The sequence below is a fragment of the Anabrus simplex genome, chromosome 11, assembly GCF_040414725.1.
Source record: "Anabrus simplex isolate iqAnaSimp1 chromosome 11, ASM4041472v1, whole genome shotgun sequence".
NCBI lineage: Eukaryota > Metazoa > Arthropoda > Insecta > Orthoptera > Tettigoniidae > Anabrus > Anabrus simplex.
In genome coordinates this window covers 72,150,696-72,176,332 of record NC_090275.1, presented here as the reverse complement: position 1 = coordinate 72,176,332, position 25,637 = coordinate 72,150,696, and the positions used below count along the sequence as shown (strand labels likewise).

The 25,637-nt window shown below is 38.4% G+C and overlaps 1 protein-coding gene across 3 annotated transcripts in view; it reads left to right on the top strand.

Moving 5' to 3' along the window:
• The window catches only part of mnb (minibrain), a 657,539-nt gene extending 632,708 nt beyond the window's left edge, over positions 1-24,831 (top strand). For 2 of the 3 annotated variants that reach the window (XM_067155254.2, XM_067155251.2), the window contains one exon: positions 24,073-24,831. In XM_067155254.2, coding sequence (XP_067011355.2) covers positions 24,073-24,548 — 476 coding nt within the window. In that variant the 3' untranslated portion in view covers positions 24,549-24,831. The remainder of the gene's footprint in view (positions 1-24,072) is intronic. The other variant, XM_067155253.2, reaches the window with a different exon arrangement.
• Positions 24,832-25,637: the final 806 nt, after the last annotated feature.

Sequence of the window (25,637 nt, the reverse complement as noted above, 5' to 3'; positions counted from 1 at the left end):
CGCAGCGATACTCGGAAACCTTGACCACCCTTCGCAAAGCAATCAGATCTAAACGACCAGGACAGCTCACCCGCGGGATCATTCTGCTCCTCGACGATGCAAGGCTCTGTACAGCAAACGCAGTCGAGGAGCTCTTGCAGACATTCAAATGGGAGGTCCTCAGTCACCCTCCATACGGTCCGGACCTGTCTCCCTGTGATAATACCATTTTTGTTGAGCTAAAGAAGGCCCTGAGAGGCAAACGATTCACCTCGGATGATGATGTCAAGCAGTACGTTCGGAACTGGTTCATAACGCAGCCCCAGGAATTTTACGAGACAGCCATTCACCGTCTTGTACCGCAGTTTGACAAGTGCCTCAACATGCTGGGCAATACTTTTGAAATAACGGTACAAGTTTTAATTTATATCCTCCGGCTTGTTTCTTTTCGAATGGCCCTCATATAGTATACAGAGCCCTGCTGTCAGTCTCTCATTCAAAAGTCTTCTTTGAAGACATTAGAAATAAGATTAAGGAAAGCAATGGTAAATTATCTCAGTCAACATCATACATTATACAGCTGGTTAGGACTTAACAGAGAGTTCACTGTTGTTCAGTTACCATTTTATTGCTGATTGTGTCTATTAATACTTCAAAAAAGAATTAACCGGCTTCTTCTTACCATTTACTTGAACGCTATGCGAATGGAACAGTTCTGTCCATATTTACACAGATTTATCTGATCCACATCTGGCTTTGCCATAGACTTAGAATTTCTAAGGAAAGTGCACGCACAAACTACAAACAAATATCCTCAGATATTAAAAAAGAAAGTATTGCATGTAAGTCTGGAATAGGTAACATCATTTTCATATAGCCGGTTCTTCTGAATAGCCACTGGAGTGTTCTATTACCAGTGTTGTTATTTTTATATTGAATGCTCTTCTCTATTATTGTCTGTCCCACACCAGATTTTAAAGAGTCTTGTTACTAGTACCACAAGCTCCTAGAAATAAACCAATCACAGCTGTCTGTTTAAGATCATAGGATTGAAGAAACTATGGTATCGTTGGTACATAGTTTTCTTTTCATTGTCCACTTGTTGGGGCTGAGTTAGTGATTTCCCAAAGCAAATGGTTGGATCAATAATTTCTGCTGCTGTTTTTCTTTATTGATGATGGTAATGTTTGTGCATCTATTGCTACCATTCAATGCCAGACTGGGAACCTTTTCATGGACTTTTAAATTTTGATGCACAGGGAGGCAGCAGTTATTGAGCAGACAATATTATATCGCTTTATACATGTTTCATACTCTCTGCAGTGGTTTGTGCTGGAAGAGTGACCAGGCAGCTACCATAGCCTGCATTTTAATCATCTGTCTCTTACCATTCATGTTGTTGGATTTCTTTTGTTTATTGTCCAGAAATTGGCTAATGGAATTTCTGAAACAAGCACTACTCTTTTCCTTCATTGTCTCTCAGCTTTTGCCTTAGGTTTCTAACTCTCAGATCTGTCTAGCCCTCGTAAGTAAACCGTAACTCCGCCAGGCATGCTGTCTCAGTGCCCTTAAAATCTCCAACAATTTTAACATGTTAGTTATTTGTATTTTATAGTTTATTATTGTATGTTTAACTGTTGCAGAAATATCTCCTATGTGGCTTTTATAATTGCAAGTCGTTTGTATTTATGTGGTGGTGAATATATCATGAAATTAGATGTGTCCCCTGGCAGCTGTATTTTTTTTCTCTCTATTTGCTTTACATTGCACCGACACAGATAGGTCTTATGGCGACAATGGGACAGGAAAAGCCTAGGAGTGGGGAGGAAGCAGCTGTGGCCTTAATTAAGGTACAGCCCCAGCATTTGCCTGGTGTGAAAATGGAAAACCATCTTCAGGGCTGCCAACAGTGGGGTTCGAACCCACTATCTCTTACATGCAAGCTCACAGCTGTGCGACCCTAACCGCACGGCCAACTCGCCCGGTGCTGTATTGTATAAACATGACACCACACTTTTCTCTCAAATCGCTGAATAAAATTTACTTGTACTTTTTCACAATGTGGTACTTTTTATTTATTAGTAAAATTTAGCACCGAGCTCGATAGCTGCAGTCGCTTAGGTGCGGCCAGTATCCAGTAATCGGGAGATAGTGGGTTCGAGCCCCACTGTCGGCAGCCCTGAAGATGTTTTTCCATGGTTTCCCATTTTCACACAATGTAAATGCTGGGGCTGTACCTTGATTAAGGCCACGGCCGCTTCCTTCCAATTCCTAGGCCTTTCCTATCCCATCGTCGCCATAAGACTTATATGTGTCGGTGCAACGTGAATCAAATAGCAAAAAAAATTTAGCTAATCTGTGGGCAACTCCTGCTTGAAAAAAAAAGGGGATCTAATGCACTTTCCTGTTTATTGTGAGGCACTGTGCAGCCAGATACAGTGGCAAATATAATTTTATGAAGATTGTCATTATGCACAAAGCTGTGCCATCCATCAAGCATGACACCAATCAGATTTTCATTTGCGTCTCCAGCACCATTTAAGTCAAGTCTCTTGTCCTTTCTGGATTCAGATGAAGCCTCATTCTCTTAAAACATCATATTCATCACCTGTATCATCACACTATTCCAATAGCTCTAAAATATTGATACTTTTCATACTTCAATTCACCCTCACGGCCATTTTGTAGATACACCCCAAAAACATGACTTGACGAGTTGTCTCAGAAATTATAAAAGCAATTGAAGTTCTCTGATTCTGCAGCAGTGAAATGTAATTATGTGTATTCCTTGTAGATGGTCTTAAATACCAAATCAAATAGTTTACACAAATACCAACAACCCTCAATGTCGGATATATGTAAAAGTTCATGCGGGCTGTATGGGGAAGGATGATGTCAGGCAGTGCCCAACTCATGATTGTTAAAGGTTAAATACAACCCTTGTATATTGTATACTTTTTCATGTATTTTACTTCATAGATATCATACAGCTCAAAATAATCTGCTGTATTCTTAGCCCCCTTCTCTTAAGTCTTTGCGAGGAAGTGGTAATCATTCAGCAGTTAAAAAGATAATTCAACATACAGTGGACGCTCTCTTATGTGGCCTCGGTTAACTGGCCAACTCAGTGAATAATGATACTTCTTATTTCTCATGGTATTGAGGGCCTGCAGTGCCTCTCATTTCACCCCGTTCATGTCATGTTTCGTATTAACAATCCAGCAGAAATTTATTATGTTAAAACTTTTTAAATAAAGTCGAATATATTCAGTCGATTTTTAATTAATTAGGAGTCGGGCATAGTACTGTAGATGATTGGCAATACAATGGAAAATGTGTGCAGGATGATTGCAATCGGGTGGAGTCTGAAAGAAATCCTTTGTCCTGGACACACCTTAAGAAAAGCCGCAAATGTCATAGGCCTAGTATACTTGCAAATATTGTTTAAAACAGGGTGAAATGTCTTAAATTAAAATACAGTAAATTGATGGTTAGGTTCTTTATTTTATCATTGACAGTTTAACCAGTTACCAGGGCAGCCACTGTACTTCCAAATTTAAAATAGTAGACGTTGATAAATATCAGTGTCAGTATAGTGCCCTTAAAACCTCAAAATTTCTTCTTGATATCTCTGTGCAATTCATACACAAAACATTTCCAAAGCATCTTATTAATTAAAAACGAAGATAGACAATTAGAATGGTGAAATGATGATTAGGACAACAATGATGACTATCCTAAGCCACAGAATTAGCATTCTTTGTGATGAGAAATCTTGTGTATTGTAGTGGGAATGAAAATGGATAGTTAATGTTGCTTATCCCCTGTCCAATGTCTTTATTGTTCTCTCCACACTGGTAATGTAAGCACAGAAAAATGGAAAACTAGAAAAGGTTTGTAATTTCAACATGGGAATCAGAGAATAGTCTGGAGAAATTATGTTTCATACTGCAATATTATATACAGTGACCACCAAACAAGAGCTTACAGCAAACTCAGGCGAGGTATGGATAACTAGTTGACGGAAAGGACAGCCTGTATTCCCACAGAACGCTATTTGTCCTTCCTCCTAGAGACAACTGTTGTTTTCTTCAGCAAGAAGGAATTAGGAAACAGCCTCGTTAAAAAAAAAAACAGCAAGAAAATTAAAAGCAGGCAGTAATTTTCCTTTTCTCATCTTAATGTGATGACAGCTGTTGAAAATTATTTCCATTTTCACTTACGGAAAACTGGCATGTTTGAAGGAAATTCTGAGATATGTCACCATTTGTCTTCTGTTTCTTCTAATTTTGTTTTCCTGGGCCTCAGCTGTTCATGGGTTGTTCTAGTAGACTTTCTGTTTCAAATTTTCCCACAAATAATAATAATAAAAAACGTATGGCCTCAGCTACCATGTGCAAGCCATCTGGCTGCTTGCTCATCAATTTCAATATTCCGTTTTACTTTAGGCCTACTAGATGGCAGAGTAAACCGAATCTCTCTTGGGTATCTATGGCTAAGGTTTAATGAATTTTGTTGGGTGGACATCAAATGTATCACCAAAGATCTTTTACATGCCGACATTGTACGACATGGAATGTTCGAATGGACTTCTTTCCTCCCTTCAAAAATCCGACTACCTCTATCGGGTTTGAACCTGCTGTCTTGGGATCCAGAGGATCCACTACCGCTGATCCACATAACATTCGATTTTTACTATTTACAAGTTACTTTGCACAAGTGTCATTCCATCTGGCCTTTTGCCATCCAAATGGCAACAGCTAGTAAATGTAAATATTCTAGACACTTTGTAAAATAAAGTATTGATTAGGTGGACAACTCATCCTTCATACTTGTGTAGCTAGTTGGCTCTCGTATAGAAGGAACTTCTGCAGAAATAACAGCTCACAAGATGACATATTGATAGTGGAGTGGCGGATGTGTCTGCCTTTACGTTTTATGCAGCAAAGACCATGGAGGCCATGTTGATCACCATAGACTCCACGACCTGAGAATTGATGGCTGCTCCCAAACGTAAACCCACCCCAATACAGACACACTCATTGGAAAGATGAAGATCAAGAGAAGGGGAACGTAATGCTTGGATCCATGAACCAGATATCGGAGAGGAAGTAGCGAGGAGTTGGACTTTATCTTGAAGATTGCTAGTTGACTGCTGCAGAAGTGATTGGAGATTGATAAGAGGAGTATCCCAAGCATCTTGACCACTGAGATGTGCTGTCTTGTAGGGCACCATCAGGGTCTAGGCATCCACCAGGTGGAAGGAAAGCCTCAAAGAGACTAAGAGAATTATGGAAGGACACTAAAAATAACGGAAATTGTCAAATCACAGCATGACAAATGCCGAGGCTACCAGAACCACTGGGAGGAAAAGCCTGTGACCAGACATTTTCATTTGGAACGACTGAGATGATTTAGAGGTCAGTTTTTAAAACACAATTGGATTCTTCCAACTGTGGGGTTGGCCATGCAGTTAGGAGCGCGTAGCTGTGAGCTTGTATCCGGGAGGTAGTGGGTTCAAGCCCCACTGTCGGCAGCCCTGAAGATGGTTTTCCGTGGTTTCCCATTTTCACACCAGGTAGATGCTGGAGCTGTATCTTAAATAAGGCCACAGCTGCTTTGTTCCAACTCTTAGCTCTTTTCTATCCCATCATTGCCTATCTGTGTCAGTACGATGTAAAGCAACTTTTAAAAAAATCCTGTGAGGTCTCACAAGAAGTAGACTACATTAGTCATGAGATTGAAAACAAAGCATGGAGCAAGGAGAAAGCTGAATGTGTCGAAGTCATGCAAAGTTGTGAAATAAACAACTTCAGTTTCGACATATTTTCAGACAGTATCCTGCACAGAGCTTTAGGGGATAACGCTGCACCAAGTAGACAAGTATTGGATGTTGTTAAAAGACTAATTCCAGAGGCAGAAGCATTAAACTTCTTGTATAGTGGTTTAACTCATTCCGGATGACCACCAAGAAAACCCAATTCGTGCCTAGAAAATTTAAGTTGGAGTCCAATGTGTGAAGCTTGTATGCGAATGTTTTCTAGAGATGAAAGGATGAGGTCAGGTTCATCAATAACCATTATCCAAATACCGCATGTTTAACTCAGTGTTAATGGAGTTAAATAATTGACTGAATAGTAATTGTGGAAAGAGCCATCCGTAGTGGATCACTTTACTGAACTCCACATTGAGAAAGTATAAATTCTTCACCCAGAAAAAGGGTCACTAGGCTGGGAATAACACTGATGGACATAAGGATAGATGGAAGAAAACTTGTTCTTCACAGCTAACAACATAGCAGCATGATTAAACTCATTAAAAGCATTGCAAAAAATCTAATTTAATGAAAGATTCAGGCACTAATGAGGAAGCAAATAATAAATAGGTGCAGCATGTAAAGCAGATCAGCTCCATTGGGAACGCACACTCCAAGCTGGTAGGGAGATAAGAAGTCCATTACTGGTATATGGATTTGCTAGCATATGATTTTCGCAGGCAGCCGACACCAGTTATCTAAAAGTTGGTAATGTCTACCACTGTTATTTTTAATGTATTTTTTTACAGTTTGCTTTACGTCGCACCGACACAGATAGGTCTTATGGCGACGATGAGACTAGGAGTGGGAAGGAAGCGGGCGTGGCCTTAATTAAGAGCCCCAGCATTTGCCTGGTGTGAAAATGGGAAACCATGGAAAACCATCTTCAGGGCTGCCGACAGTGGTTTCGAACCCACTATCTCCCGAATACTGGATACTGGCCACACTTAAGCGGCTGCAGCTATCAAACTCTGTATTTTTAATATCCTTCATAGTAATAATATTATTCATATTAAATAATTACTAATAATAATGATTAGTAATGGAAATAATAAAAGAACAGGAAGAATGAGAGGTACAAAACAGGGAAGAACGAAAGAATGAAATGTCGTCCTTCTTCTTCTTACAGTGGTGAGCATAATGGGAACTATGGAGTTGTTAATAATAATAATTTTAAAAATCTGTGAAGTTCTACCAAAAACACTTGTTGCTCAGTGGTGTACGTAGGTGGTTTGAAAAGTTCTCGGAATGTACTAGAATTAAGTATCTTACCTCGGTGGAACTGCTTTTATTTTTCAACATAGTCTCCCTGTAGACTAATGCATTTGGTCCAGCGATGTTCCAATGCCTTGATCCCATCTCGAAAATGAGATTCCTCCAGGCCTGCAAAATACCTCTCCAATTCGGCTGTCAGTTCTTCCCTTGTAGAAAACCTCCGTCCACCAAGGAAAATTTTCAGCTTGGGGAATTTATGAAAGTCTGATGGTGCCAAATCAGGTGAATAAGGTGGATGTGGCAACAATTCGTACCCCAGTTCATGAAGTTTTGCCATGGCAATAACACTTGTGTGAGGCGGAGCATTGTCCTGATGAAAGATGACCTTTTACCTTGCCAAACCAGGCCTTGTTTCGCATATCTTTTCCTGTAGTTGGTCTAGGAGGTTTGCATAGTATTGCCTCGTAATTGTTTGGCCAGTAGGAAGATAATCTATCAGCAGAATGCCTTTTGCATCCCAGAAAACTGAGGCCATGACCTTTCTGGCCGAACGCACTGCCTTTGCTTTCTTTGGTGGTGGTGAATCAGCATGTTTCCACTGCTTTGACGGCTGTTTTGTCTCTGGGGTATAGTAGTGGACCCAAGTTTCATCTGTAGTCACAAACCGGCGCAAAAAATCTTGTTGGTTGCACTGAAAACGGTCCAAACATTGTTCGGACATTTCCAATCTGGTGCGTTTATCGTTCAATGTCAAGAGCCGCTGCACCCATTTTGCGGATAACTTTTTCATACCCAATTCTTCGGTTAAAATATAATATACCCGTTCAGAAGACATCCCTACAGCTTCAGCAATCTCCCGCACTTTCAGTCGACGATCCTCCATGACCATTTTATGCACTTTTGCGATAAATTCTGGGGTCATGAAGTTGGTATAAATAACCACGTAATCGATACTTTATTATTATCGATTAGGTGGTTATTTATACTGACTTCTTGATTATACTCATCGATACGATCATGAATTGGACAACTTGTAATAAATTCTGGGGTCGTAATACTTTTTGGCCGTCCACTACCAAATTTAAACTCGTTGGTCCACTTGGCAACAGTTGAAAATTAAGGAGCAGAGTCCCCCAGTGTGTTCTGAAAGTCGGCATGAATTTCCTTTGCTTTCATATCTTTCTTTACAAAGTATTTAATCACTACTCAAATCTCAGTTTTTTCCATTGTCACAAATCACTACACGGGAACAACAACAAAGAGTTGTCACTACCACACTACTGCAACTAGAGCACTGACGCGCCACGTGTTCACTCACAAAGGATGTGTAATTATTGCGCGGGAACCTTGTTGCTCTAGCACTGACATCTAGCGGTGATCCTGAGAACTTTTCAAACCATCCTCGTACTGTAACTGTGATGGATAATTGTTACTATGCGCTTTATACTCACAATCGCTGAACGCATCAAGTAAATCACATGTTTCACTATCACCTAATGACCGTGAGAGAAGATGGAACAAAGAAACTTTTGTCGCATGCATGGTAACTCCTTGTTCATCCCTGGAGTGTGCCATAAACTCTTGCCTGTTGGTCACTGTATAATATTCACAGTTTAGACTTTTGTTTGAAGGAGAGTGAAGATCATCCTTTCATTTGAAAATTGCTGTATTTCTATTAGTAGCTACATCATTATAATATATTAGTAATATTGTGACTTGCAGGTCAACACATCGACCTAGAAGTAGTCCATGAAGCAAGAATTGCTAAATTTTCACTTTAAAATGTTGTAGTTCCAGTCAAGTTCAAATGATTTCCTCTTAAGACTCGATGATCAAAATGTTTAAAATATCCACTTTTCTACTATCATTCCTGCATGTGCTTTGGTTTGTTTAACTGTTATTACTTGTGATCCCTTGTAAAAATATAGCCGTCTGTCTGTAAGGTTAAATTATCGTAGATCCTTGGAACCAAAATATTTTCAACTGTTGAATCATCAGATAAAATAGAAGTAATTATTTTTATTTAACCATTATTAAGGTGGTAGTTTATTTTTTCCATTTTTTAACCATAAAAGAGTGGGAAATGCAAAGAATGATCAATTGCATTTCACAAGCAACCTTGGTAACCTGAAAATGTATGTTTTCTTATGCATTTGATTTTGTTCTCTTGCTGTATAGAAATATTGTCTCTATTTTGTGATCACATTGTCTGGAAGTTGTGCTTTGGTATCATCAGAAATATTTCCCGTCAATCTGGTGTGTCAATCTCATGATTTGCACTTGCCAAAGTTATGATTGGATATCAGAGGAGTTGTCCTTTTTTTTTCAGATCCTAGTTTTTATCATGTTCACTTGTTTTGTCAGCTGTACTGAGATAGATAACATAAAATTCAACACATCAGTTACAGAAAACCTACATACATAGTCACTGGAATTTTATAATTTTACTGGTGGCTGAAATTATTTGGCTGTGTTCCATAGTGCATCATACATAACTGCTTTAGAAATGTTTTAAGTCATGTTGGTGGGACTAAAATTAAGTAAGGATAAACCCATAACAATGGTCATTGACAGACAAAACACCAGTCAAACCACAAGAAACATAAACAGCTTGCAGACTCTTGATCACATAGTATACCTGGGATCATAAACAAGTGTGGGTGGATGTCCTGAAGAGAGAAAAAAGAAGAGCTGGATTAGCTAAAACTGCAGTTGCACAGCTGACCAAGATTTTAAAAAGTTATAGTATCACCATAGACATCAAAAAGCTTGCGTAGGAAAGTGGCAACACCACTGTGGCTGCAGACTGAAATGGAATTAATTATTGTCACTTCTACCACATGTTTGTCTATGTTTAACATATCTCACAGTAAGTGGACACTCGCTTCTGGTGCAGTGCACATGCACTTGTGGCGAGAAGAAGTCAGTCTAGTGTGAGTTGGCACTCTAAACTGTTGTGTATTCACCATATTCATGAATTCTGTAACTGCTTCTACAGTGGTTACACGAAACAAAACACTAAACACAATATAGGGAGGAAAGTAAGAGCAACTGCACAGTACCAAAAACCACTACACACTTAGTGAAACATCGGCTGAAACTACGCGGATCTCCACCGATAACAACTTTAGTAAATATCAGTAGGGCCAACTAGATGACAATAAACTAGGAAGGTGGGAAGAGGCTGGGAACCTACCAAAGGCATTGATATGGCTTAGGTCGTAGATTCAGAAATAATCAACCGTGATCCTTAATTTTTAAAATATTATTTACAAATGGATTTTACAAGTAAATTCCGGACAAATTCCGCCATGCGGAAGGTACCGACACATAACGATAATAAAATACAACCTACATGTTCGGCTGACACACACCAATTATTAATACATGTTCTTCGACAATAGCTTCCTACAAGTTCAAAGATTCAAACAAACTATACATCTAGTGACAAATCCAGTTGTACAATGCAATTTAGTAAGTAAGAAGAAACGTAATACGCTATTATAATTTACAGTGAAGTTAAACGTATTTTTCAAAAACTCTGGCGTACATCAAGTGACACGGAACTACCAGAGGCTAAACCCCAAGGTAAATATATTAAACTACAATTTACATATTTAGCGAAACAAGGAACGGGGAATGCCTCGAAAACAAACAGGCAAGCCCAGCTGAAAAGCTAAGGCATCATAAATAATTAAGTGGCGAATCTAGGTGAGGTTAGAGTAGACTCCTATATGAAAAGGCAAGCAAACATTACAGGAAATTTAAGCTGGAACGGAAATCAAGAGTGCTTACCCACAAGGAGGTCCATCTCGGTAGCGAGATGACGTCAAAACTTCAGACAACCAGATAGACTGCTGACAGACCACAGACAGACCAAGACAGACAGAAATGCTGCCTCGCTCTCTTTATAAAGGTAAACCCTGGCCTTGGAGTAGCCAATCAGAACGCATGAGCCCGCCTATTGTCACCCAGGCTCACCAATCACAACTCCTACTTTCAGTCGCAAACTTTAAATAACATTCTCGAATACACACGCTCGCGAACCTTCCAGTTCCAGAACAGTCAGAAAATATATTCTATAAGACATAACCAACAAAATGCAACACACCCTGTTCAAAAATTCATGTAACATTTCTGGATACTTCCAGTAAGTACAGAACTGAAATCTACTATTTACAAATACCATATGTTATGAAATATTACACTGTACAGGTTAGGTCGTTACCAAAAAAAAAAAAAAAAAAAAAAAAAAAAAAAAAAAAAAAAAAAAAAAACCATATTGACACACTTCAGATCATACAGTAAGTCCTACGGAAAGTTTACAAATAAAGTCTTTAATAAACACTTTCCACTTTCAATACCTTTTTTACACCTGTGACAAATTCCAATATAATTGATCTGTTATTGGTGAAGAGGAAGTACAGGCTGATGCCACTATACACTGATAAACGTCAGATGATAAATGAGTTCTGTCACAAGGCAGAATTATTCCATGTGACTGAGCTGCATGTTCTAAAGAAGCCCTTGATTATGCAAAAAACTGCATCATGACAGGTTCCCCATGAGTTTATGAAAGCGCAGCGATGGTTATGGTACAACAACGCCCGAACTTGCTTGGAGCGCAATGTTTTCAAAGAAGATACTGCCTTATGCAGTATTATTGCACTTGGTGAGACGTGAGCTAGATTGTATGAACCTGAACTTAAGCACCAATCCAGTGAGTAGCATCATTATGGGTCACTGTGCAAAACAAAATTTCGTCAAAACCCTGCTGATGTGGAAGTTATGGAGATTCTTGTCTACGACTGCAATGGTGCCATCCTAACTCATGATGTACCACAAGGACGAATGTTAACCGGATGCTTGAGCTTGTCACATACCCTGTGGACTGGACATTTTTCTACTAAGCATACTAGGGTGCACTTGATTATAAAAATGTACATAAATATTAAACCACTCAATATTTTATCTTAAAAGTTGGTATGGGTACTCTCCAATGCCCCTAGTAGTAGTGGATCTGCCTTTACAAAACCATATTCAGCGTCAATCCCTAACACATCATTAATGTTTACATCGTTGTCGTCGTCAAAATCACTTGAATAAATAAGTACATTAGGTAAATTATGGCCTGTAGAGGCTTGAATATCACTTCCACTATCACTCTTACATTCGGTTTCCACTAATTCATTAGACTATTTCCATTTGAACGATCATCGGCATATAATTCTTCTAAAATATCGTTGTCAGCTAACACTGTATTCCGCGGGCGCTCCATCTTGTCATTGACTGAACCGGCAGAAAGAAAGTCGACATTTTGAAACTAAATCAAAGAATAAAAGAGGCCGTAAATAAAAGAAACGTGGCAGATATACATCTACGATTTATTCTACTCAATGTGCATGTCCAAAATAGTTCAAGATATGTTCAAGAGATGTCACAGGAAGACCGAAAACAATGTTGTGAATAAAACCAAGATTTCTCGGGCCCCGTCACCTACCACTGGCGAGCGTACTATGAGATTTCTCGCTGCCCGTCACCCATGTGTTAACGCACAGTATTTACGTAATTTTTCGGAGCATAACCTGAGACCAGTGTTGTGAAGAAAGCTTCAACACTTTCTGCGGAACCCTCCCATCGTGTTACAGAATAAATCCCAGAACATGTGGCACATCCTGTAGCTAATTTGTATGGTCACTTGGGTTGGGAAGTGCTTTTCCACTCGCCATAGTTACGAGATTCAAGCCCCTGTGGTTATGACTTTATCCCAGAGATGAAGGAACCACTTAGTGGTATTCGCTTCCAGGCTGTTCAAGATATTCTGCGGGTAGTAGATTGCTCCACATGAACAAAACAGCACTACTACAGGGATTCTACAACTTCCACTTCGCTGGCAGTGAGTTGTAGATGGTGTTGGTGACCACATTAAGGACTGTAGACGTTTCACACAGGCATCCCTTTTGTCTTAGTAGTAAGTAAATAGTTGTCACTATGAAAGTTCCAACCGTAGTACATTTGTATCATATATTAACTTCATGTTGTCCGTATTGATGATTCCTTAATTCTATTTAAAATTCAAGAGGGGATTTGTTCCATCTAATCAATACAATATTCTTTTAAAATTTTATTATATTTTATATTCAAACACAGGACTAGTTTTGGCCCTATGAATAGGCTATACTCAGCTGAGTGGTATAGCAATATTCTACATACTTACTTAAGATGAGCATGTGCACAATTTGTGAAGAAATATTTAGTGCAAAGCAAGTTTTAAAACCCCAGTTTTATAATTAAGTGAACATTTTAAAAACAACAGTGATACAATCTTTGAATTATTGAAGAGTGCTATTTTAATATTCAAGACTATGTATGTATTCAGTTGAGGATGGCCCATTCATAGGGCCGAAACTAGGGCTGTGTTTCAATATAAAATATAATTGAATTTTAAAATAATATTGTATTGATCAGGTGGAATATCCCCTCCTTGAATTTCAAATAGAATTCTAGTACATTTGTTCAAGAGCCTGTACTGTTCTCCGTATTCCTCTGTTCATCAGAATACTGAACCCTCGAAAAGATTGATGACTTCGTAACTACAGTAGTACATTGCCGAAGTACTTCAGGCATGTAATAAGGTGAAGATGGTTTAGCCAAAATTATAATTCAGAGGATAGTTGAAGGCCAAAGAAGTTGGATAGTGCTCTAACAAGTTACATGGATCAGATTAAACACATCATTCCTTTCCTGTGATGCACGAGGATGGCAGAAAAGAGGACTATGTGGTAAGAAATAACAGGTGCCATTGAAAAATAGTCCACAAGATCATGATACTCAAATTGAGCAACAGACTTTGAATAAGTAAGTCTTCTCAGTAGCATCTGATGTTTTATGGGTATGTTATGTAAGTTGAGTAGTCTCTTAAACTGGCTGTAAATTAAATCAAACCTCCACAGAGCCCTACCTCAAAAGAATGAGAAACCGTGCACACCTTCTGAAATTGTACCATCCAGAAGGAAGCATCTACTTCCTCTAGTGAGTGCTGTATGGAAATTAGGCTATGGTGAGAAGGCCCTTGTTTAAGTTTCATTATGTCTTCTTAGTCGTTTTATACTAGAGAAGACTGTCTTTGCTGGACATGAAACAGTGATTTATATTAATGAAGTCAAACATGAAATCATTGCATAAATGTATGTTGTGTTGAGGATTTACAGTGTACAATTTTCTCCGGGCTACAACTACTACTGATGACTGTTATCTGCAACTTTTGACTCGGAAGAGGAACCCTAATACCAATGCTATAATTCTGAATAAGGAGTTCTATTGATGTCCATATGATGATGTCTGTTTACGCAAACAGGTTACATGATGCATCTTCACTCATGGTGGTCATGCCAAGGCAAATAATCATCATTATCATCATCATCATCATTGAGTACTTGTACATGGGCACAATACAATATAGGATGAACTGTTCGACTTTGACAAGTTATTGTTTAACTTTAAATATTACATTTGACTTGTTCCTGGACAATGATTGGCAACATTTTTGTTTGGAAATAATCTGGAGTACTGCTTATCTTGGACACTGTAAATAGCAAGCACACTTGTGATGTTTTGGGATGGCATTACGTGGGGTAACTGCATCTACCACAGTTGGTCATTTAAAGCAACTTAAATGCTCCTTAATACCAGGATAACTCCTTGGAGCCTTTTGTGAAACTATTACCAGTTTGTCAGAGAAGAATTCATCTTCATGGATAATAACCCATACATTCTTCATTCTTCTTCTATGTCCATCTAAGAGGCCTCCTTGATTGTCAGATGGAATAGTATTAAATATTCTTGTCATCTATTAAAACAACCTGTTAAAATTCTTGCAAAAATTCTCACGTAAATTGAATTTCCCATAGGGCTACAAACTCATGAGTCACAAAAAAAAGAGACAAATTCATAAATAGTTGCCAGTTGCATAGTGGTGCATAATATTTAGAACTTGGATGAAAATTCAGGTGTCCTCTTCTGACCATATTGCATAGTAGTTTTTTTTTTTCCTAACCACGCAGTGTTTCAGAAATGCAAGATTCTATTGTGTGATACAAAGGTAATTCCCTCTTGCAATTGTGGAATATATACAACCCCGATCGTCCCACCTGAACAACCAAAAAAGAATTTCTCTGATTGTAAATATGCTCTCGTCTTTTACAGAGTTGGTTAATAATTTATGTGAGGTAAGTGTAGTATATCACTGTTACTGTCATTTGTGGGTTTCTTTACCATTTAGTGGAATTGGATTATGCTGATGCTTCATTCAGTTATTACAACTGAAGATTCCCTGGGATTACATTGTTCTTTTAGGATCTTGTGCTGGGGGGAAAAAAAAAATTACGCTCCTCCTTCAAAAACTTAGGTAGTCGGTTTTTTGAACGGTAGATCAAAGTCCGCAATCATCAGCAACATTTTTGTTTGGAAATAATCTGGAGTACCGTTTATCTTGGACACTGTTAATAGCAAGCACACTTGTGATGTTTTAGGATGGCATAACGTGGGGTAACTGCATATACCATTGTTGGTCATTTAGAGCAACTTAAATGCTCCTTAATACCAGGATAACTCCTTGCAGCCTTGTAGTACAATGTCAACATGTAAAAGATCTTTGACACATTTGTGTTTACCCAACAAAATAATTAAAATTCAGCCATAGTACACCCAACATTGTTTTGGTCTTTCTGCCGTCTGATAGGGTGAAGCAGAACATTAAAGTTGTCACGCTGGCAGCCTAAATGGCACCAAATCAAAATGTCTGCAACACTGTAGCTGAGGCTGTACAATTATTATTATTATTATTATTATTATTATTATTATTATTATTATTATTATTATTATTATTATTATTATTATTATTGTTGTTGTTGTTGTTGTTGTTGTTGTTATTCACTTATTACCACTGATCTGCATTTAAGGCTGTCGCCCAGTTGTTTACATAGTCTTTTTCTTAAACAATTTCCAAAAAAAGTTGAAAATCTCCCTTGGTAAACTATTCCAATCCCTAATTCCTCCTATAAATGAAAACTAGAAATTTATCCTCTTGAATTCATGTTTTATTCATCCCTCCACTGACAGCTTGGAACATACCACATAGTGGTCTCTTTTTTTTAATAATTTGCTTTATGTCGGACCAACACAGATAAGTCTTATGGCAACGATGGGATAGGAAAGGCCTAGGATTGGGAAAGAAGCGGCCGTGGCCTTAATTGAGGTACAACCCCAGCATTTGCCTGGCATGAAAATGGGAAACCACAGAAAACCATCTTCATGACGCAGCTTATTTGTCGGAAATCATTCTGAAAAAATCATGCTATTTTCTGTTGAATATTTTCACAAGATTTGTGCAAGTTCTGATGAAATTTTGAGGAGCTGATCAGCTCTTTCATTTTTAATTTGGAACAGGTTTTCACAAGCTTAAATGGCTTCTGGAAGAGTTACAGTTTTGTAGTATGGGATGTTAGTCTCCTTTGACAGGGAAAGAAGACAAGGCAGAAAAATGACAGAAATATATTCAACAATTCTATCAAGTAGATCACCAATGTTGAACAAATTACCCTAAAAATAGTATTATATCCTTGGAGAAAACTGAGATCATACCCATGAAATCCCTGAGCATAAATAAAGTCTTCATAAATGGTCCAAAAACTAACATAGTTTACAATTTTAAATATATTGGAGAAATCATCACACACAGCTTAAATGAGAATGAAACATGGATAAATAGAACTAGCAAAATGAAAAAATTCCAATTTCTAACCTGGTCAACATGCAATAAGAAATGCTTGTCTGGAGAATACTTTCTAATGAAACTATCGAGAGATTGACCCAAACCCCAACGCAATGAAGAAGAAAATCTCCTATTACTTTCACATCTTGTGACTGCCAGGAAATCAGCTTGTATGACAACTAATGATGAGAAATCTTGGAAAGAAGACAGGAGGCCAATGGATCCCTGAAATTCAGCGAGATCTGAAACCAGTTGGACTCAAAATGGATGCACAGAAGAAAAATAAACATCCTTTTTAAGATTCACAAATTTTCAGAAGAAATGACACAATAGAAGGCTATAGCAATTTCAGACTAATTGAGTAAATTACGATTAGAGGCAGATCACAATAACCAAGCAGTACAACCTTCAAAGAGAAAGTGAATGTGCAATGACTCAAGTGGTCCACTGTGACCAGTTAAGTAAATAATAATGTGATATGGTTCTAGAACAAGAAGAGGCCGTTGATGTTGATAAAATTGGAGACCTGAATAGGAACAAGGCACCTGGAATAGATGACATACCCTCAGAATTACTGACAGCCTTAAAAGAAACCAGCATGGCAGGGTTATTTCATTTAGTGTAAGATGTCTGACAGAGATGTATCATGTGGTTTTAGACAGAAGGTTTGTTATAACGATTCATAAAAAAAACAGATACTGACAAATGTGATAACTACCGAGCCATTAGTTTAGTATCTTGTGATTCCAAAATCGTGACACACATTATTTACAGAAGAATGGAAAGACAAGTTGAAGCCGGGTTGGCTTCAGAAGAAATATAGGAACACGTGAAGCAATACTTTACTTCTGATCTTAAAGGATTGAATTAAGAAGGACAAGCCCTTGACGATGACATCCATAGATCTAGAAAATTCATTCAATAATATGATAGGACCAAGTTATTTGAGAGTCTGAAGGTGATCACAATCAGGTACTGAGAAAGAAGGATTACCTACAGTCTGTACAAAAATAAGTCTGCAGTGATAAGAATCGAGGACTTATGAAAAAGAAGTAGCAAGTCATGAAGGATTGAGGCAAGGCTGGAGTTTGTCCTATCTCCTTTTCAATGTATATATAAAACAGGCAGTACAGGAAATCAAGAATAATTTGCTAAGGAATCACAGTCCAGGAAGAGGAAATAAAAACATGGAGATTTGCCGATGATATTGATATTTTATCTGAGTCTGGAGCAGATCTAGCAAATGAAATCTGCATAAGACACAGTTTGGCAGAAAGGAATGATCCTCAAATTTGTGAAATACAACTCTGATGAAAAACATGTTAGTCAACAGAATGATTGAAGTGCACCTACATGGTAACGTAAGTAGGACTTACAAATTGAATGATAGACTACCTCAGGAATCGGTACTAGCTCTGTTGCTCTTCAACATATACACAGCAGATCTTCCTCCCACTAATGCTAGGAAATTTATATATGCTGACAACCTTGCCTTGAAAGTCCACTCTGATGATTTTGTTACAGCTGAAAGTGTACTCGCTGAAGATCTCTCCAGAATCGATAAATTCTTCAAAATTTGGCAACTAAAACTGAACTTAGCCAAAACAGAGGTCATTTGCTTTCATCTGAGCAATAGGCTAGCCAGCTATATTCCTCAAGTTCATTTCAATGATCATATAATAAAGTTCAGTCCACACGCAAAATATTTAGGTATCTTACTGGATCATTCCTTGACTTATAGTGAATATCTACGTAAAACATCTGCCAAGATCAAAATCCGCAATAACATCTTGCACTAAATATCAGAAACAGGCTGGAGTCCAACTTCATCTACCCTTCAAACTACAGCAATTGCCTTAGTGTATCCAGTAGCTGAATACTGTAGTTCAGTATAGCTTAACAGTGCCCATGCAATGATACGCACCCAGCTAAATGAAACAATGAGGATCATATCAGGAACTATCAAAACACACCTCTAGAATGTTACGAGTTCTTTCAAACATCTTTCCTCCACATCTCCAAAGACAAAAGGCATTGAAGAAAGAATGGCTTAAGTGTTGCAACAATCCTCTCCTACCACTACATCAAGACTGCTCATATGACAATCTTAGGCTAAAATCTATCCTTGGCTACTAGGCAAGAGACTGGTTCAAGATAAATTTAATGTAAATGCAGCATGATGCAACAGGTGGAAAGCTTCTAACCTGGATAGATTAGGTCTAATCTTGGATCCAGTTGAGCAGCCTCCTGGTTTCAACTTACCAAGGAAAGTCTGGACATCATTTAACAGAATCAGAACCCAATATGGCAGATGTAAGTTATGGAAACACAAATGGGAGATCGTCTAGGACCCTCACTGTAACTGTTCAGATATGCCTCAGACCATCCCATCACATTGTCATGGAGTGCCCACTCCGTAAATTTAATGACACAATGAAGGATATCCACGAAGGCAGCGATGAAGCTATGAACTGGTTAAGAACATTGGATATTCAACTTTAATTGTACTGCAATTAGTCATTGATCAGTCCTAATTTATAAATATTTAAATTTACTACTATTTTTCATGTATTGGAACTATTGTAACAGTGTATTCTTTTGCCATATTAAATTTAAAAGGCCAAAAAAATTGCTGAATGCTATGAACATAGTCTCGGAGAAGGAGTTCAAGATTAAAATAAATAAATCTAAAATAAAAGTAATGAAGTGCAGTCGAACGAAGTCAGATGATGCAGGAAATATTAGATTAGGAAATGAAGTCGTAAAGGAAGTAGACTAATATTGTTGCTTGGTAAATAGAATAACTAATGGCAGAAGTAAGGAGGACATAAAATGCAGACTAGCACAAGCAAGGTAGGCCTTTCTTAAGAAAGGAAATTTGCTCACTTTGAATAATGATAAAGGAATTAGAAACATGTTTTTGAAGACTTTTGTTTGGAGCATGGCTTTGAATAGAAGTGAAACATGGACAATAACTAGCTCAGAAAGGGAGAGAATAGAAGGTTTTGAAATGTGGTATTACAGAAGAATGCTGAAGATGAGATGGAGAGACTGAATCACAAATGAAGAGATACTGAATCGAATTGGTGAAAGGAGAACAATTAGGCTGAATTCGGCCTGAAGAAGAGATAGAATGATAGCCCTCATGTTAAGACACCCAGGACTTGTTCATTTAGTTTTTGAGGGAAATGTAGGCAGGATGTAGTAGTTACATAGAAATGAAAAGCTTAGCTCAGGATAGGATGGCATGGAGGGCTGCATCAATCCTGTATATGGACTGATGACCCAAACAACAACAACAACAACAAGTGAAACTGAGTCAAAGTGCAGCAGAACTAATGCAGCGAGCTTGCAGTTGCAGTCAACAGTATTCTGTAAAAAAAGAAGTCAGCTGTTGGATGAAACTTTCCATAATCATAACAACATGAATAATCATAACTCCATGGCTAACCGGTTTGATTTCCATTGATAGACAAACTTTCCATCTTCAGAATGTTGGCTGGCTGGGCAGGAGGGGGGGGGGGGGGGGGGTGATATGAAATTCTTTATTATTTGAATGTATTTCAAAAGCCTGGGTTCCATTACAAACCTCACTACAGTGCTCATAGGGAGTGAAGGCATATGACGCTGTCAATGGTGATTCATCTGATGTATGGGGATGTTTATTAAGCCTCGAGCTGACCCCATTTGAATGAAGTTGGTTATGTGTCTGCACAGGTTCTCATCCTCTCCCTATAATTCCGTTTCTATGAGTTTCGACTTGACAGTTAACTGGAAGTCAGACATTGGTGCCAGATTGTTACGAGTACAAACAGCTGACACACGACACGAACGGAAATGTATATACTCAAATATAAGTCCAGAATCAATTATTCTTTGTAGCAACATGCAAAACTCGCATAAGATGAACAATAACACACAACATATTTAGGATAAGGCTGTAAGATAAAAATAGATGAATGCTCGAACAGATAAAATGCAAGAAAATGAAATAAAATTTCTATTCTCCATCTAGAAGTGCTCGCGTTGCTGATAGATTCAACTTCTCCTGAGGAAGAATAAAATCCTACAAAGGGAATACACCACTCATTTCTGAGTCACTATCGGCATTGTCATCGTTTTTTGAGTTTTCACTCTCGCTTGACCCTAACGAGATAATAAAGTCTTCAACATAATCATCTGTGATACTTTCCTTCTCCCAAATTTCACCTATCTTGGATTGTCTCACAACCTTGCTCCAGTCTTCCGCACTAACATGGCCTGTGGCTTCCCAAAGAAGTCTTTCAACTTCTGAAACTGTGAAGAGTCACAAATCAGTTCTATGACGTTAAAATGGCAATGATATGGTGGAAGGCAAACAACTTTATGCCCATGCCTCCTGGCTATTTCATCCACCACATAAACTGGGTAGAAGGGCTTGTTTTGTTTCATATGATGCATGAGATCCTCTCTTCCTCATGTTATCACAAACCAAAATATTGTGCTCTTTCAACCATTCAATCAGCTCATTGTTTCTAGCCACTATTGTTGGTGTTTTATCAAGAATAACCAAGTGAACTGACGACTGCAGAAAGAACTGAGCACAATACAATACACAGCTGATAGCATGTTGTTACAGAAAACAACAGATCGACAACACTGGTAACCGGAACTAGTCTAACGTATTATTATTTATACGTTTCATATTCCGTATTGATTGGATTCGATGTAATAGACAAGAAAAATGTTCCACCGATCAATACTATTTATTGTGAATGAATTATTGCACTAGTACAGGTTTTGGCCTCTCTTGGCCATCATCAGCTAGCACACAATATTTACAGTCATTAAACAAAATTACAAAGGTGTTACGTTAGAGCATCTGGATGTCTAATGAAAAATGGAAGTAAAATATATTGCAGTATGTTGCGTTAAAATATCTCTGATTAAAGGTGGTGATGGTTATAATAAACTAAAACCTATTAAGTGTGCATGGACGTGAGTACATAAACACATTAAAATATATAGGTCACATCATAAGACACTAAAAAAATATAGCACATTAAACACATTAACTACATCAACAGTTGAATTGCACAGTACTCAATTTTTCAAATTTTAATGACAAGAGTTCTTATAACATACCAATACAAAGTATATCAGCCATAGAACATTCTCGATGATCACCTAATACAACTTAATCAACACAAGAACTACAAGAGGATTGAAGAATGAATACTTCGCAACATGAACTCAAATTTTAATAGACATTTTTAAAATATACTATGTTTTAATGTGTTTAATGTGCTATATTTTTTAGTGTCTTATGATGTGGCCTATATATTTTAATGTGTTTATGTACTCATGTCCTTGCACACTTAATAGGTTTTAGTTTATTATAACCATCACCACTTTTAATCAGAGATATTTTAACGCAACATACTGCAATATATTTTACTTCCATTTTTCATTAGACATCCGGATGCTCTAACGTAACACCTTGTAATTTTGTCTAATGACTGTAAATATTGTGTGCTAGCTGATGATGGCCAAGAGAGGCCGAAACCGGTACTAGTGCAATAATTCATTCACAATAAATAGTATTGATCGGTGGAACATTTTTCTTGTCTGTTACACTAGTCTAACGTGCTATGTCGGAGAGATCGGCTGCCTATGATTGGCTGTTTCTTAATTCACTAAGTCTCGCCAAAAGGCAGCGCTCAAATGTCAAGTCGAAACTCATAAGAACTGAACTATAACTCGTTATCGTCACACACACACACACACACACACACACACACACACACACACACACCCTACACGACACAACATAACATTGGATACAGAAACATGAACATTCACGTAATGATCTTCACTTCTGAAGCGAAGAGTAACTAACTCATTGACTGTGCATGCAAATAAATGAAAATCACAAACCTCTCATCTTACGACTAGTGGAATTCTATACAAGTGCTGGGGCATTATTGCACACATCTTTGCTCGAAAGGGCATGAAAATTTCCAAGTATTGTATTTGGGGTACAGCCTACTCACATTGGATCTTTAGCTTCTAATGTGATCTTTGTTTGTCCTGTTTATGTACAGAAACCCACCAGCCTTCTTCTTCTCCTTCTTTTTTCATTTCTACATAGGTTTGGCATTTACTTCTTTGCCATTCCTTGCTATCTTGGGCATCCTACTTTTTTCCAACCTTTTTTTTCTGCTGTCCTCTTTCACTTTTTTTCCTTCTCATTTTCATTCTTCCAGTGTCACTCCATCGTTCTTCTGGTCCAAAATTCTTAGTCTCCATTCCTAGATCTTCTTGCTCAGTAGTGTTTCTCTGAGATGCATTTGGTTCCTCTCATCCATCTTAGCATCCTCATTTTTTCAACTTGTCATTTCCTTTCCTGAGCCCTTTTTAATCGCCCATGTCTCTGCACTATACAACATTGGTAGTCTAACCACTGCTTTATACAGGAAAATCCAAAACAACACTAACAACACTTAGTATGTTGTGCAGGATGACAAAACTTACACATTTTTCAAGAGAGAGCCCATGTCTGGAAATGGGACACCTTAGGGCGCCAGTGTTCAGCATTTTGATAAGAAACCTCCACAGCCCAACAAGAGCATCATATCATGTATTAAATCACAAAACCTCCTACTTTATTACAGAGCCTACACGTTTTGTACTGTGTTTGACAATGTGTGTCAATCTGTGCACTGTGTGGAATGTGGAATGCACACCTTTCCCCAAATCCCAAAATGTGTTCTTTGAATACTTCCCTCCATTCTTCCACCTTATCCCAGCATTCTTTGCACTGGACAGCATCATTTGCAAATCATACTTTGTGGTGCTTCTCTCTTCTCATCTCTCATGGTATCATCCATTACCAGGTAAAATAGGTATGGGCTGAGAGCTGATCCTTTATATAACTCCACTTCCATCTTGAATCATTCAGTCATACCTACACTCCTCTTAATTTGGGCTGTTGCTGTTTCATAGATTTCCATTACATTCCTCACATATTTTTCTGGAACTTCTTTTGCCTTCATACATCTCCATATCTCTTGCCTGGCACCCTGTCATATGCTTTCTTAAGATCTATAAACACATTTCTACTAGTTGTTGTAAAGCAGAGAGAGCATCTTCTGTTCCTCTACCTGGTATGAAACCCACAAGTCTCTTGTAATGGTGAATAACACCTTCAGAAGTATTTGAAACACTTGTGTATTGGCAGATTTGTCTTTATATTTTTGGTGAAGTGTATTTTATCCGTCTGCCATTGTTGTCTTTTCTTTTGTAATTTAAGTTTTGTGGTGCACAGTGGTGGGAGGACGTGCGCGGTCGGATCCGACGACGACGGCTGCGCATCACCACAGCATGGGCTACACGCAGAGTGCCGCCACGCAGACGGCCATGGAGTGCGATGCGGGCCCGTTCCCCCGTCCGGCCCACTTCCACCATGGGCATCACCCGCACCACCGGGCTGCCCCTCGCCACCACCAGCAGCAGCAGCAGCAACAACAACGGCCGCCATCGTCCTTGCCCCCTGAGCTGGTGGACTATTACCTCCAGCGGGCACCCTGCCTCGACTGCGAAGCCCCGCTGGCGCCCGCCGTGGGACGCTTCTTCCATGCGTTCGGGCAGCAATCGGCAGCGGACTCATCCGGTGGTGGACCGACGGCGGCGGCGGGTGGCGGGGGAGGAGGGGCGGGGGGAAGCGACCGGGAGGACAGTCCCATGGTGGGCGTCTGCGTGCAGCAGAGTCCGGTCGCCAGTCATTAACAGTGACTGGACGGCTAGGGAGCGCCGCTGAGCCACTAAAGTGTTTTTTAGGGAAATGACGGTGTTTGTGTGACGTGTCGAAGCGAGTGTCATGTGAATTATTGACTTAATCAGTTTTTCTACCCGAATACTTTTTTTTTTTTTTTGTGTTGTTTCTCTCCCCTCTTTCCTTTCTTACTTCTCTTTATCTGAATATTTCTGACACATCTATTGACTTGTTTTAGTAAAAGTTTAATTGAAATGAAATGTAAGTCCCTGAGGAAAAGAATTGAATTTCTTTGTAGTCTTTTATTTGTAGCCTAACTTTTTAAAAATGTTACGTGCTCAGAATGGTTTTAAGTAAAGTAATTGTTATATGAAGATTATTTTAGGGGGGTGTATAAAAACAAACATGTTGCCTCTTGTAATAAGGGAAGAAACCAAACTTCTACTGCTCCTATTACTACACATTGCTACAGGATCTGCCAATAGAAGTGTTGCCGTTTCATTCTAAAATGTGGCTCATGACGATTGCCCTCACTCCTCATGTACAATGAATGACGTGATCAAAGGGTTTTTATTTTTTTATTTTTAGTAAATTCAAACCTGATTTGTCATTTGTTCTTTTCTCCTCCAGTCCTCCATTGACATTTTGTCAAGTATTACCTAAGTCAATGTAGAGATCAGGTGGGCTACAGTTCTATTTATGTTTGAAAAATCAGTGATAGATATTGAGGGGGAGGGGGTAAAATATTAATTTTTATTATATTTTATGGTGTTAATGTTTTGGAGAAACTTACTTCCTCATGCCATCAAAAAAATGTTATTTAAACAATAGGAAATGAACTTGTATAATAAATCGAACTCTTTACACTGATCTATAATTTCATTGTTGAAATTGAAATGTCACTTGAACTCTATATTCTGCATTCACATTTCAGTGACTGTATCTTACTGCTTGATGTTTTTGAGGAAGTAAGTCTGTTCACTCATTAATAAGCAAAAATGAGCCTGCACTTCTAAATCATTGTAAAACTGGTGATTCATTGGTACATTTATGTACTGTTGTAAGACAAAGGGCAAAGCTTTTGTATTTATAGTTCAAAATTC